Below are 16,357 nucleotides of genomic sequence, written 5' to 3'. Positions count from 1 at the left end.
CATGTTCAATAGACTAATTTTTTAATTACTCATGTAAAAAACCCATCTATAAAAATTTAAAAGGTTCATAAAACTGTGCAATTAAATGCAATTTCTTCCAGAAGAATAATTTTTAAAAAGCTTTAGAAAACAATTTGTATTTACGTATGATAATACTAGCAAATAAAATATTCATTTTCACTTTCCTGAATCTAATATTGCAGAAACACATACTAAGAATTTCTCCTACTGCAATTTTAGCAGTTGCTCAGATATAAATAATCAGAAAAACAAGACTGACTTTTTTTCTAAAATGTAAAACACAAATGGGACTGTTTACAAATAAGCCTATTAATCATCATCTTTTTTGCAGGACCTCCAGTAACTTGGTCATATCACATTGGTGGAAATATTTTGCATTAAATGCTCCATTTCTAGACAGTAACTATTTACAGTGCAGATTTTTCTTAAAAGTAAGTTTAAATCACTTAAGAGTTTCTGAATTTTTAACAATATGCACATTCCAAGCAGCTTTTGTCTGAGAACTGACCTCTTCCTCCCACACAGCAGAGAGAAACAGAGGCAATTCTATAGCCTTATCTACAAAGAACATATCTTTTAAGAGCAAAAGGATGACAAAAAGACCTTTTAGTTCTAAGCTCATAAGAAAAGCCATCAGGCTCTCTGAAAGTCTCATTTCCTTTAGCAGTCTCAAGCACAGCAGAAAAGCCCTTTTTAAGAATCACCCTTCTCCAACATGGGCAAGTTTATCACTGCTTTCAACAGAACACCAATCCAAGTTTAAGCAGATGAATAGCTCACAACCTAGAACCTCCAAGTATAAATAAACTTCCACATTCACCCTAGAGCACCAAAATTAGGCTTATGCACCAGCTCTCCCTCAAAAGGCATCAGTCTCTCAGTTCTGACCTCTTCTGTAACTCATCACCTTTGACCTTGGACAGCCAGTTCTGTCTGTCTGAAGTCACATATGCTGTTACCTCCACCCCCTCAACCAAAATCAGTCACAAACACATGGTCAGAGCAGTATTTTACAACTTATAGATCTAAAGTCTAGAAGAAGGAAATAAGCTGGTCTTTAGCCAATGTACTGTTGGTCTCTAAACACACACACAAAATAAAAAAGCAACCACAAAAGCAAAAGCCCAAAGAAATGGAAAGCAGACTTATTCCAAAACTTTGTTCCAAAGCCCACACAGTAAATCCTGAGCTCAAAACAGCAGAAGATACTCTTAGATAAAGAGTTAGTGTTTGAAAAGGTCTCCACGACACTGACCACTGATATATGCAAGAAGCTGCATCATAAAGCACTTCTGCCCCTCCTCTCTCTTGCCCAGGATGTAAAGTTAGATCAGCAGGACAGCTCAGGAAACGTTATGCAAACCTCACACCATATACAAATACATCCAGTCAGATTTTGGAGGCTCACAGAAGACATCATACTGCCATTCTGAACAGAATACAACCTTGTGGACATCATCTGTCTGCTCTAAATAACTGTCTCTTTCCTGACTCACTCCCTTCTTTCCCTGAAATAGGAGCAAATTTTTCAGGATACTGGCAAACCAAATAGAGCTCCTAAAAAACACTTAACAGCCAACACCTTCAAGAAAATCTAAAATACACTTGAGATATAAAGTCAAATGAAATAGGGGTAAAGCATCTAATGCACTTGTACCACTCTGCTGTGAAAACAAGCTATCCTGTTTCTCAGCAGAGATGTTCTAACAGAGTCCCTGGGTATTTGCACTTTTACATTAACCCGAAAACAACGCACAATTTTAGGCTCAACAGCCCCATTAGGTATCATCTATTAGATCGGTGTGAGACAACTGCTGTCTTTGCAGATTGCACCTCATCTGCTGAATGGTAACAGAAACAGGACCCAGTGTGAAAAAGGGCTGCTATTCAAACCAAGCCTAAAGAATCCGCTGTTATGACAGTTAAATGTGGCCCAGTACCACAACCACCAATTTCCTTCCACGCTCAGCAAAGACTATTCACACCTGCCCTTTTCACAGGAAGTCACCATCTTACACAATCCTCAAGTTCAAGGCAATATTTTGAGATCTCATCAAAACAGATTTTAAACCATCACTGTTGTTAATATAGTTACTTGTGTGTAGAGTAGAATATGTGATGCAGCAATTACAGGGTTCTGTGCCTCTGACCTCATATGAGCATTCTGAAAATTAAGATTTGATGATTTCATTTTCTGGTCTGTAAATTAAATCCTACAGTACACAAAAACATACCAGGAATCTGTTCCTAACTTCAAAAGCAGAGTCTTAAAATAACAGATTAAAAAGGCATTTGGTCTACTCAAATAAGCAACGCCCTCACAGAAAAATCTGACACAGCATGACCTAAGTGAAGAGTAAGGTGGTTCAAATACTGGCTTAACTGCTGTGCTCAAAAGGTTGTGAGCAGCAGCACAAATTCCAGCTGGAAACAGTCATCACTGGAATAATCCAGACCTTAATATCTTGTGTCAGTATTGTTCAGCCTCTCCATTAATGGCATCATGGGACAGAGCACACCCTCAACAAGCTGCCCCTGATCCAAAACTGGAAAAAGAAGTTGATGCACCACAGAGTTCACTGCCAGTGAGAGTGACCTCCAGAGGCTGTAGGAATGGGCTACCTTGGGGGACTCATGAAGTCAGAGGGGTGGGCAAAACCTGGAAGGAATAAACCCATGAAGCACAGGTTGATGACCTTCATTCCCTTTCATCAGATTTTTAGACACACTGATGAGATATCCCTTGAGTCTCCTCTTCTCCAGGCCTATCAGTCCCAGCAGTCTCTGCCTTTCTTCACAGACCAGACAATGACACATAGTTTGTGTTGGAATGGACCTTTAAAGACCATCTAGTCTGACCCACTGCAATAAGCAGGAACATCTTCACAATTAGATCTGGTTGCTCAGAGTCCAATCCTTGACCAGACCTTGAATGCTGCCAGGGATGGGATATTCATCACCTCTCTGGGAACCTGCTTCAGTCTCTTATCATGATAATTAGAAAAAAGATCTTCTGTATATATAATCTGAATGTAGCTGTCCAGAGGGACTGTTGCCTCCACCTTGGAGATAAGGAGTCAGTTGGAATAGATCCCTTCCAACCTCAACTACTGTACAGTTCTAAGATTCAGGGGGTGCACAAGCCACATGAGAATGTAACCTTAACTACCTTTCATTACAGAAAAGAAAGCTGAAGAAATCAGCCAAAATTAAGACTGCATTCTGCATACAACTGCTTAGTATTTGACAATTAATTACTCAGTCTTGTACAACTAATGTTAAGAGAGAAAATATAACATGCATTCATCACCCTTCTCCACAATATATAAAATTACAACCTCCATCTTGTCAGCAATTATTGAAGAATCATTACTATTGTTCCTTGAAGTACTGGTCTTTCCTATTACCACTACTACATACTCAACACTGTGATGATAGTTTTATTTTTAGTCTCCAGTACCTAGCACAGTTGACAAAAAAATTAACACCTATATCAGGTTTACATTTGCAACTCTTGTATCAACTAACCAGGAAAAATGGACTAAGTCAAATAAAAAACATAGTATTAAAACACAGTATCCAATCACAAATACATCTAGTACTAGAATGAAAAACCACTATGTAGTTTTAACCCACCTTTCTGCAGTAATTTGATCTCTCCATTTTCTTTCTTGATTTCATTCATTATTTTGTGCTTCTTCTTTTCCTTTTGCTTCTTTTCCCTTTCTTTAACTTTGTCTTTGATTTGACCTGAAACGCAAATATTTCACAATTAAGCAAGAACAGAAAACTAATTGTCACATACATGTTTCATATTACTCTTATGCAAGCTCTATTAAGAGGATATAGAGGAGGAGTTACAAGGAAATCCCAGTACTTACAATATGAAAAGCTAATATTTATCTGTTGCGCAATCCAACATAAGCTTCTTTAACTCAGAAAAGTTTTGCTTGTGGTGTTGTGGCTGTATGCAACAGCCCAGCAAGTTAACTGTATAGTAATTTTTGCTTACTGCTATAACTTCTGCTCTTATTCTGCATCTGCAGTCAGATCATTTGTTGACATTGGAACTGCATATATTACATAAGAACTGGGGGGAAAAAAAAGAGTACAGTTTGCATTTTCTTGGGTGCACATCTACACTGAAAACTCAACTATCCATACATACCCTGAACTTAAAGTATTTTGCAAATACCTGGGAAAGACAGCTTATTTGTCAACTGAAAAATTTTTTACATTGCAGTCACAGGCTAATGTACTAATAGCAGTCAGATATAATTAATAAGAAACATGAGATGTGCTGTATTCACAGATTTAATTCACTGGTGCTTCCCCTGCTTACCTACCATCAGCAACAGCTTACCTGAGCAGTCTCATTATTCATTTACTTTCTTGTCAAGTCACTCCAGGTATTTAAATCCCTGACATAGAAAAGCTGAGCCTTTAGGCATGCTTTCTGCATGTAAAATATTAGACCTAGAGAAATTCATAATTTCAAGCAGTCATCTTTGCAAAGCCAAGTTGAGATTCACTTATGAGGCCAAGCATTAAAGAAGTCAGATTTTACTAGGCTTATATGCACTGCAGCCAGCACTTCATGCCTTATTTCCTGGCCTGAAGCCAGTACCTGCTCAGAGAGTTCACTGGGCTTTTTAACCTCCACAAGGAAAGAGGAAATCTGATTTCAAGCTTCTACATAATGTTATGCCTCAGTAATATAGCTGAGAGACAGCCCTGATGTTTTATTCATGGTACTTGCATTATAAACACCAAGTGAAAGCAAAGAAATCCAATTACTCTTCCTTAAGCATTCAAATAAAATAGAAGCAGCGAATATGTTCACTACTAAAAAATCAAAAATATTTCAGAACCAAACCAAAGAAAGCCCTCAGTTGTAGAAGGCAATGTAGAGTGACCCCTAACCAAACTACTCAGGAGGCACGTTGATTAAGCTGCAAAGAGCTGACAGTAATCCACATAAATGAATGCTCTAACAGTGATTCCACAGCCTTCATATCTTTCCTCTGAGGAGTGTTCTAATAAGCATGCAAAACTTAAACCCTCACAATTCTTAGGGTGAAACAAAGAATGCATTTTACAGAGAATCTTAAGTCAAATAAAAACCAAAATAGATGGCAATTGAGATATGTCTGTTGCCTCTCCACAGATCATGATAAGCAGTTGGGACAGAACTGGCACAAATACAATAAGGTAGCTGCACTCAGAGGATGTCTTAGTTCTAAGTGACTGAAATAGTCACATCCAAGAACCACCTCCTCCTAACACCTCTGTGGGAAGGGAGGGGATGACAAAGCAGATTTATGTGTTTAGGAGACCATGGAAACCAAACAAGTTTTCCTAAGCAACACAAACCTTTCTAGGAATAGGTTAAACAGACAAATCTTCCTCCCCAACCTGTTTCTCCCCAAAAAGGAATCTCTAACTTGCAAATCCCCTGCAACTTGAGTATGAAATTGGGTAAATTGTACCAACAGGAGTTAATGTAACACTACTCAGCTGGTAAGCAGTAATACTAGGCTTGATTTATAACCTTGGCTCAATGATCAACTCAGCCAGAATTACAATTATCATGGGAAGACCTAGATTTTATCTCAACATTTTTGTATGGTTAAGAGGCACACTTGACTTCTGCTATCACTTACAAATCAAAGCAAGATTGAAGAGCATATACAAATGTTGAGTCTTGCTGAAAAAGGACAAAAGACTGAAAGAATCCTTTACTGCCAGCTCATGAAAAGCATCACAGGCCAATGAATCTTCCAGTTTTGTCAGAAGCAATGCATAAAGAAAGAGAACCTTTTAAAGAGCCTCTTATTTCCACATCTACAAAGCAATTAGAGTCAATGGTGAAACCTTCCCAACAAAATAAACAATCAATGTGTTCTGTAACATCCCCCAGCAATAGCCACAAGTAAATCATACCTTAAGTGATTGCAAATACTATGTAAATGCAGCTGAGGGAAGTTTGGAGTAAACTTCCTCTTCTAGAAATCACAAATTGTAACAAAACCAGTGTATAGTCTGAGGCAAGTAAAAAACAGTTGAGAAGCTCAATTTGAATGTACAGATTTTCTGGTTTCCTCCCTCAAAGCTCACAGAATAGCTTAACAATAGCAAAAGTTCACTTTTTAAAAAAGCATAAATAAACACTGAAATTTTAAAAAAACATCTTAGCACATTAAAAAAACCCAAAAAACACCTGTGTCAAAATGACAGTTATTCCATGGATTAACACTTGAACTTAATTCTCAGTTGGTGAACGTCTTCAGTTTATGAGTACGAGTAAGTGTTTTCTAGTCTGGCTTTCAGAATTCAAACAACTCTCAAACAAGATTCTGCAGACTATTCTCCTCAGGGACATCCAGAAACATGAACATTCTTCACAAAATTCCTGCTCTAAAACCAATACCCCCAACATTAAGCAATTTACAACCTACATACCATAGAATAAACAAGCAATGAGTGACACTGGCGAGGGGAAACAAGAAAATTTTGTTCTGTTGAAGTTATAAAAACCTGGAATGCTCTTGTGCAGTTCTTTTGAAGTTTACTAGTAGAAACTAGTACTGTCTCCATCTCATTTAAGAAACAACAGGATCACAAAACAGCAAAAGGTAGAAAGATGTTTATGATAAGCTTTCCACATCCACAGAATATCCTGCAGTTAGCTTCCACCAAGTCTACTCCTAACGAATAAAAAGAAAAATAAAAAAAGCTTCTTGAGCTGCTGAGGATGAAATGAACCTCCACAGAAATAACCCAGCCCAAATACACAGCCTTCCTAGACCTTTACAAACCTCCATTGATACTAAAAATAAAAGCCAACCATTTGAAATATTTTGTATCACATGACAAAAACAGAAAAGCAATCTTTTCATTAAGGTCATCTCACTTATTAAAACACACACTTTTACTTTATATGATTTTGACAAAGAAATACAATGCTCAGGAAATAACTGGCCACAAACTGAACAGAGTTTGCAAATACTCCCTAGATGGTTTAAAAAATATAAAAATCCAAGTACAGTAGGAATCAGCTATGGAAGCTCATTAACAGCTAGGTTCAGTCCTTTGTTTTGAAGCTCTACTGACTGAGGGCTTTTCTTACTCTTGTAGAAAGTTGACCCTGGCTGGACATTAGATGCCCACCAAAGCCACTTCAGGACTCCCCTCCTCATATGGACAGGGGAGAGAAAATACAACAAAAGGCTCGTGGGTTGAGGTAAGGACAAAGAGAGATTGTATGCAGCATCAGTTACTGTCATGGGCAAAGCAGACTCAGCTTGGGAAAAAAAATTAATTCATTACCAATTAAAAGTAGAGTAAGGCAATGAGAAACAAAAGCTAAGTGCTAAAAACATCCTCTCTTCTTCCCAGGCTTAACTTCACTCCCAATTTTCTCTACTTCCTTCTCCTGAGTGACACAGGGGGATGGGGATTGTTGCCAGTTCATCATATGTCACCTCTGTCACTCCTCCCTCCTCAAGAGGGGAGGGACTCCTCTCGCTCTTCCCCTCCTCCAGAGTGAAGTTCCTCCCACAGGAGGCAGGACTTGAGAGACTTCTCCAACGTGAGTCCTGCCAATGGGCTGCAGCTCTTCACAAACTGCTGCAGTGTGGTCCTTTTCCATGTGGTGCAGCCCCTCAGGCACAGCCTGCTCCATCGTGGTGCCACATGGGGTCACAGGTCCAGCCAGCAAAGCTGCTCCAGCATGGGCTTCCCATGGGGTCACAGCCTCCCTTGGACATCCACCTGCTCCAGGGTGGATTCCTCCAGGGGTTGCAGGGGAATCTGCAATCTCTGCTGCCCATGGATCTCCCTGGCTGCAGGGGCACAGCTGCCTCACCATGGGCTGCAGGGGAATCTGCTCCAGCACCTGGAGCACCTCCTGCTCCTCCTGCTGCACTGACCTGGGTGCCTGCACAGCTGCTTCTCTCAGATATTCTCATTCATCTCTCCAGCTGCAATTAGTCCTTTGCAGTAACTACTTCCCCCTCTTAAAATATATAATCCCAGAAATGCTACCACTGTCACTGGCAGCTTCTCACAGAAGCCACCCCTGTATCTCCCCTGTTACTAAAGCTTTGCCATGCAAACCCAATCCAAGTCTACTAAATAAACCAGTGCATACTTTTTAAAATACAGAGCTTTCTACAAATAAGTATCCCTGTTTAGAGAAAATGCAACATCCAAGGAATTACATGTCTCATTAAGTTCACAGTAGAGTGTCACCATGAAGTCCATATACTCTGCTTTGTACGTCACAGAAACAGTACACCTACACACAAAAGAAATGCTGCAGCAGCAATTCATTAAAATAAAAGCAGTGCTACATATAGAAATACCAGAGGAAGAATTTCATTATGGTGTGTGCCATCTCACTTTTGTCAAGGCCATCTGAAAAATATTTTCATTTGACAACAATTCTACACAATGAACTGAACTAATTAAGAATCTTATGCACACTTCCTCCTCAAATTCCAAAGCTATTTTTTCTGGATGTTAGGTTAAAGTAAATAAATAAATGGATACACACTGTATTTATACATTAAATAGACATTTACAACTAAAGACTACAGTAAAAGTTCTTAGTTTCCCAACTCAGGAGATACCTTCTCATAATGAACGACTTCTTAAGCAGTAAACACAAGAACACAAATTCACAGATCAGACCATACTGATTTCAGACATCTAATCAGATTTTTGCCTCTATGCAAGCTTTCTACAGACAAAAAGATAAACCAAGAGCATACAGAATGAGTGGGAAGTGCTCTTTAGTGAATGGACTATGTGCAACGTGGTGGCTGAAATTTGCACCTTGAAGACCACGCGGGAGCTCAAACAAGCAAGTCCATTTCAGCACTGAAAGAGGAGAGCTGTACAACCCTGTCAGATGCCAAAAGCTGCAGCTGCTTTGCATCATTTTCCAGATGGTAATTCACATTAGTAGTCAGTCATAGATTATGTTCAAAGTATTCTGCCTCTCTCTCCTCAGTTTGATTTAAGGGCTGTCACTGCACATGAAGCAAAATATTTACAGACTACTGCTAAGGGACATCATCAATATAGATAACAGCACCAGCAGTGTGACTGAAAGGAAGGGGGAATAAGGAGGGGTGTACAAGAACATCAGTTACCATCCCTTCCACCAGCACACCCCCCCCACTTTGAACAAACACCCATAAAAATAAAACCTCAAGAAGCCATGTTTAACTGGTTATGCAGGTACATGAAGTACATTTAACATTACCATGTTAACAGCTTTGACACCTGCACTTATTAAATCCTACAATGTACACTGCAGAGCAAGTTCCCCAACTCAATGAACATGGAAAAACCCATAGAGCATTTCCAAGACACAAAAAAATCATCGAAAAAGGGAGAGGTTTCACATCCCAGCAAGCAGGAATATCTAGCTGACAACTCATTCAGTAATTTAAGTTTAAAATCCAAGACATGACTAAAGAAATCCCCTTATCAGGCAAGAACATTTCCCCAAGATCTTTAACGAATTGAAAGGAGGACAGATCCCTTTCAGAATTAAAACACTTCCAAAAAATGGAAGTATGATCTCTACAGTTTCCAGTTCCTTTAAGCTTTGCACTTCTAGGGAGACCTTCTACATGCAGAACTGAATGAGCCAAGTTTAAGCTCAAGCACTAGAGAATTGCATCAGAAATCAGTAAAAGAGAATGTGACAGCTGCAAACAAGACCTCTGCAAGAGGTTTCAGATTAAATGCTTCAGCCTCCTGATCTTGTGACAACTAAGAAAAATTAATTGATATTCTAAAATCAGAGTAAGTTTCTGCTGCATAACCTACACACAAAGCTAGATTCCAGGGTAGAAGAAGGGCATGATTCTCAAACTTAGAAAGATTTTGCTCTGCCTAGAAAGTTTCAGGATATCAAAAAGAGGCCAGGGTCCCTCAAGAAAAAAGATGCACTGATTCAAATCTATCCCAATATTGTATACTTACATTAATGCCACTACAAGCTCTGAAAACTGAACTGCATTTAAAATTCAAACAGCAACAGGAATTTGAGAAGTCACTCTTCCTCCTGAATACTATACTTGAAACCCTAAACTTTTTCTAGACATTGCTGCTTTCAGCAGTGCATCTACATAGAAATAAATTGAAGACTTCAGACAAAAGTGGTCAAGAAGCCTCATAAGCATGAAAATGACTGCTATATTTAAAAAATTCAACAGAGAGGAGGGGAAAGTGAGTCAAGCCACATAGTACAAGGAAAAAGAAAAACGGGAAATAGAAGTTAATGGAAGGAGGAAATGTTTAGCAAAAGAACCTAATAAGCATGCATGGTCCCAGTTCTAAAGAAGGGAAAAAGGAGATACAAAACTTTCTTCAACCTACTTTGGTAAAAGAGACAACAAAATGAGCATCCCACTGAATGCAGACTAAAATTATTAAGACTGAAAAGTTTAACTTCTTGAAAGCTAAAATCCAAGAGGGGTCACTCAATACAAGGTAACAATTGCCAAAAGAATCATTGTTAAATGCTCATCTGAAATCTAATCCTACCTATTCTTCAAAGACAGCAGGAGAAAGAAGGGGGGGGGGGGAGAAGGCAGGGAGAGACAAAGGAGGGAGAGTTAAAAATAATAGACTGATATTAAAAACGAGCTACAGCACCATATTCAGCTTTCCTGCTCATATGGGAAATCCCCATCTGCAAGTCAAAAGATGTCAATCTCATTTTGCAACTGCCTGCACACTGAGGTAATCTTATCAGCAAATGGATCACTGAAGAAAAAAAAAAAAAAAAAAAAAAAAAAGAGAAGGGAAAGAGAAATTGGACACAAAAACAGCAAGAAAAGCAGAAAAGATGCATCATGCAACTTACACCTTACAGGAAGTACTGGTACCAAAACCAAAGATTTGGACAGGTGCTGTCTAATGAAGTGGGGAGCTGAGCTGAGTTTTGCACTGTTATGAAAGCAATTTCAGCTATGAACTGCTAGAGCAGAGTATCAGTTAAATGACTAACTGAATCAGCAGAGTCATAGCATGAACAGCAATCACTTCTGTCAGACTGACACCGTGTTGTAAAAACAAAAACATTGCACAACTTTAGTTCCACAATCAGAATGCACTCAACAAGTGAAATTTAAGCTTATTTTAAACAGCCTAAAGCTCGTTATCTGCAGAATAAACCATGCATCCGGCAAAGGGCTCTTTCAGGTTCTCTGCATGGTAGATCATCTCTGAAGGGGTCACTGAACTCCATTCATTTAACAGAATCACAAGCTGTAAGGCCTGGCTATGACTCGGCAACTTAAAAGCTCTTTGCAATTAATTAAAAGACCAGAGAAGTCTTTAAACAAAGACACAAAGAAAATATAAAAATTTTTTAAATGCTTTAAACACATCATACGTCCTGGCTACTACCAAGCTTAATATCTTCCTATCACTTAGGAAAATAAGGGTGTAGAACTAGGCTTCCTTACCTCATAATTACTATTGCAAGTGAAGGATACACATCCTATCATCAGCTTTTCTGAATGCAAGGTGAAAAACATCAGTTTCCTCCTCAGTGTCAATACCCATCACCATTACAGTAATTAAACTAAAATCAGGAAAATGCAATTGCTACAACTCTCAAGGCCAGATGTCACATTCATTCACACAGCACTGCACATCCTAACTCCCTGTATTATCTTGTCTATATCACAGTCCTAAAAATATTGTTAAACAAATTTTGCCATACTTCTGCTGATTCCCCTAGCATTGCTCCTCATTTTCTCTATACTGAGATCTGTGCAGGCCCTCAGTCTCTCTCACAAAGCTTTTTCCCCTCACACCCTAAGAGCTCTGTGCAGCAGAGCACACAGCTCACTGATCAGAAACACAACTCCATTCATAGGTACAAGAACGACTGGGAATTCCACTCCATCCTATGCATCTCTTTTTTTTTTTTTTTTTTGGGGCTGCAAACAGGAGGATGGACTTTTTCCATTTTAAGAGCCTCAAAACAACCAAGGAACTCACACATTCCACCCCTCTATCTCTTAGTATTTCTGCCTCTACACCTCTAGCCTCTCTACCAGCATCATTTTCCAGCATGTGCAGGTGCAACACCAGCACGTTTATCAGTTCTGAATGCTAGGAGAGAAGAACGATCAATACCATCAATTCCACACTGCTGCTCCTTTTCCACTGCACCAAAAGCAAAAAGATTGTCTGACTGTAGACTCCTGGAACAAGAGGCTGCACTTGTCTGCATGAGGTTGATTTTTAGAATGCACTGATGACAGCTTCTACAAACTCACCTCATTACACCTAAAGGAGAATATTTTATTCCTACTTCCCCGCCCCTCATATATTCTGTATGTGCAAGCCTTTCAGTTTTTCATAACTACCCCAAATTGTCTAAATTTACCCATGTCATATCTGTAGGTTGCCTAAAACTTTCATTCTCCTTCTATTCTACCTTTCTCTAACCTTCCTGGCTTTTTCTACAGAACTTAAATACATTTTGCCCCCAAACAAGACCAGAATCACCTCCATTCTGCTTTTGCCTGCTATTTTCCTTTCCTGTCAGTATTTCAAATCCATTTCACATTCACTCATTATATACTGCAACCACAGTCCCTCTGGTATCCTTTTCCAGTCTGTAGCTTCAGCACTTCCAGTGCACAAGTCCTGACTATTCCACCCACCCACCTCACTGTCATTCTTAACTTTCTTCTGTACTTAAGAGTCTATGTGCATGCCCCCCAGCCATTCTTTTCTCCCTGCATCATAACTGCATTTTTCCCTTTCCTCTCTGCAAAGTAAATTATTCACAGGATTAACAGCACAAACCAGTTCTTTAATCTACTGTCAAATACTGAACCACTTTTGAAAGGCTGGCAGCTCTCAGCAGAAGACTCGGTGCATCCTTCACTTTCTCACAGCCTTCTCTGCAAAAATACACAGTTTAATTAAAGTTCTTCTTTCATATAGGAAATTATGCCACAAAATTTTAGCTTTAGAAACTACTTCTTCTAAACAGAAATCTGTAGACTCAGATGCCAAACAGGGATCATTTGCCTTGGAAAATTTGTTGCTTGTAGGTAAGTTTTCAGTGAATAACCGCAAGGTAAAAATATCTGTTCTGAGCACTGAGCAACTAAAAAAATTAAAGAATTTGTGCCTGTGAGTATATAAGTTCTGAGAAAAGTATATTTTCCAGATATGAGGTGCAGAATCTCCTGTCTAAAGGGAAATGACAACAATTATTCAGTGTCGATTTCTTTTACCAATGTGAAAGACTATTTAATCTTGCTGTTGTAAGATGATTCCAAGATTTACTAACATGACTCTAACACTGGTAGGACACAACAGCAACCTGAGAAAATACAGTTAATAATTACATAGCTTTGCAAGAAGGATACTGGGTGAGTTTTTTAGCAGCTATCCCTGAAAACAAAATGATTTTGCAATATCAAATGGATACAGAGCATAATTTCTAAAGGCTTTTTCCAAGTCACCTTTTGGACAGGAACAAAAGGGGGAAAAAAGCCCTAATATGCAGCACTTGAAATCACTGAAATCATATATTTAAAACCCACTTGTTGGTGGTTTAAAACTACCAATCAAGATCCGAATAAATAGAAAAATCCCCTCAATGGTAAGTGAATCAGACTTAGTAAGTGAATTATAGACTAAGATACTCATAGAAATTAGTGGAAAATGAAGTAAGGCACCCCAGACAACATAATCAATAGACAAAAATGTGTATTGATATTTCTCTACAAGCTTGGCTGATCCTGTAATTGCAGGTATAGGCCACAATCAAACTAACCTAAATTTACACAACAGCTGTAGTTTATCTTTCCTTGAAAAGAAAGGAAACTTGATTAAATTAGGTAATGGAGTGCACGTTTCAAGTTCCTCATATTTCAATGTAAATACAAAAGCATCAACATCTGGTTTAAGGTCACTGGAGACTGGGAAAGGACACCAGAAAGAAAAGCATGCATTTTTGTACTGTCATCCTATATTCATGTATTGTGTTTTAGTTCCCAAGATTTACTGTTGATCACAGCTGGAATCCATGCAAGACTCTTGCCTGACATCTTGTCCTACCCCATATGGCCATTTTTGTCCAGCCCCACTAATGAACTAACCCAGCACTCCTCCCCTTATCCTAAGGACCTCGAGCATTCCTTGTGATCTTCTAGAAATAAAGAAAACCTGAAGCAGTAACTACAGGAGATTTCAAAAGTCTAAGTATCTAAATTTTAACTGCATGCCCTCTAGTACTCCATGACTTAGCCTATTAAAATCAATAGCCTAAGAAAGGAGATGATTTACAATTTATGTTGATTTTTTGCAACACGTTCTCCGTTTTTTCCCCGATTCAGTTTTGTTCGCACATTTCTAATAAATTACTCCGCATCCTCATTTCCCTAATAGGTAAGAAAACCTAAGGCCTCTGGCAGCTTCTGGCTGACGCCATCGCTAATTCCACACCCCCTTTTTTGACAGGATTGACGGCGGACTGAGCCGCCGCTGCCTTCCCCACGAACTTACACAACGCCAGCGATGTGTGTGACCCAGCGCAGCGCTGCGCGCAGCCCCCGCTGCCCCCCGAGCCCCCTGCGCCCGCTGCCCCTCACAGCTCCCCCTGCCCCCCGAGCCCCCTGCGCCCGCTGCCCCTCACAGCTCCCCCTGCCCCCCGAGCCCCCTGCGCCCGCTGCCCCTCACAGCTCCCCCTGCCCCCCGAGCCCCCTGCGCCCGCTGCCCCCCGAGCCCCCTGCGCTCGCTGCCCCTCACAGCTCCCCCTGCCCCCCGAGCCCCCTGCGCCCGCTGCCCCTCACAGCTCCCCCTGCCCCCCGAGCCCCCTGCGCCCGCTGCCCCCCGAGCCCCCTGCGCCCGCTGCCCCTCACAGCTCCCCCTGCCCCCCGAGCCCCCTGCGCCCGCTGCCCCTCACAGCTCCCCCTGCCCCCCGAGCCCCCCTGCGCTCGCTGCCCCTCACAGCTCCCCCTGCCCCCCGAGCCCCCTGCGCTCGCTGCCCCTCACAGCTCCCCCTGCCCCCCGAGCCCCCTGCGCTCGCTGCCCCTCACAGCTCTCCCTGCCCGCCTCCTGCCCCTCACAGCCTTCCCTGCCCGCCCCCCGCTGCCGGCGCTGCCCCGCCGCTCACCTTTCGGGAAGAGCAGCTTCACCTCCCCGTTCTCCTCCCGCTTCAGGGCCCCGCCGCCATCTCCCGCCGCCGCCACCACGGGCAGCGCCCCGTGCTTCCTCCTCTCCTTGTCCCGCTTTTCCTTGGGTCTCTTGGGCTTGGCGCTGCCGCCGCCTCCCGCCTCGGCCGCCAGCGCCAGGCGGTGCCGGTGGTGGCGGTGCTGGTGCTGCGGCTGGGACGAGGAGGGGGAGGCGGACGGCGGCAGCAGCACCGCCGGCGGCAGCAGCTTCCGGGACAGCGGGGAAGAGAACGCAAAGCCCCCCGCGCCAGCCGAGGGGCCCGAGGGCAGCGTGGCGAAGCCCCACGGCCCGGGGCCGCTGTAGCTGGGCACGACCACGGGCAGCGACTGCTTGGCGCTCCCGCCACCGCCGCCCCCTTCACCGTTGACGCGCTTAGCGCCCTTCAGGCTCCGCTCCTCGGCTCCCTTCACCTTCTTGGCGGCTGGCTGGGATCCGCGGGAGCCTTTCGCGTCCGGGGCCGTCCTGGCGCCGAGCAGCTCCTGCTCGGGAGGCGCCGCGCCACGACCGGGACTGGGCGGCTCCGCCATCTTGGGCTCCGGCGTCTATTTACTCTCGGCTCGCCCCAACCGATAGCGCCGGGGGCGGGGCAGCGCCGCGGCCTCGCCCAATGGGCTGGGGAGATGACGGACAGACAGCGATAGCGGCCAATCGCGAGGCGGGGAGAGGGGGCGGGCTCTCAGGGGATTGGGGGTGGTGGCTCGGCCGAGTGCGCAGGGTGCACGGGGGTGGCAGCGGGGACGGCGTGAGGGGAGCGCAGCGGGGACCGGAGCAGGGGAGAGGCGGCGCTCCTGAGAAAGGCGTTTGCTTGGGAATAAGGAAGGTTTGGACCTCGGCGCATGCTGGGGCTTTCGTTAACGCTTCAGGTTTTGGGCTTGTCCGCTCTGGGAGCGGCTGACGAGATCCTCGCAGCCCCGCGGGCTCTTCCTGGGAAAGGCGTTTGGGAACAAGGAAGGTTTGGAGTAGCGCCGTTCCCGGTGGATGTACCCCGGGAGGGGATCAGCCAGTCCCTCGGCATGTCCTGGTGCCGGTGGGTTGGTTCGTTTGGTGTGCTCTGAACCTGAGTTCTCCAGGCTCTCCCGCCTCCTGTGAGGGAGTCAGACCGGCGGCT

At 42.7% G+C, this 16,357-nt stretch overlaps 1 protein-coding gene across 2 annotated transcripts in view; it reads right to left on the bottom strand.

Moving 5' to 3' along the window:
• The window catches only part of RSBN1L (round spermatid basic protein 1 like), a 44,016-nt gene extending 28,193 nt beyond the window's left edge, over positions 1 to 15,823 (bottom strand). For both annotated transcript variants that reach the window (XM_079303139.1, XM_079303140.1), the window contains exons 1-2: positions 15,191 to 15,823; positions 3,658 to 3,771 (exon numbers count right to left, since the gene is read on the bottom strand). In XM_079303139.1, coding sequence (XP_079159265.1) covers positions 3,658 to 3,771; positions 15,191 to 15,776 — 700 coding nt within the window. In that variant the 5' untranslated portion in view covers positions 15,777 to 15,823. The remainder of the gene's footprint in view (positions 1 to 3,657; positions 3,772 to 15,190) is intronic.
• Between the last annotated feature and the right edge of the window lie 534 nt (positions 15,824 to 16,357).

The sequence above is a fragment of the Erithacus rubecula genome, assembly GCF_903797595.1.
Source record: "Erithacus rubecula genome assembly, chromosome: 4".
In the NCBI taxonomy this organism is placed as follows: domain Eukaryota; kingdom Metazoa; phylum Chordata; class Aves; order Passeriformes; family Muscicapidae; genus Erithacus; species Erithacus rubecula.
Note: the sequence above shows the minus strand (reverse complement) of the source record. Positions and strands in the feature narration are given on the sequence as shown.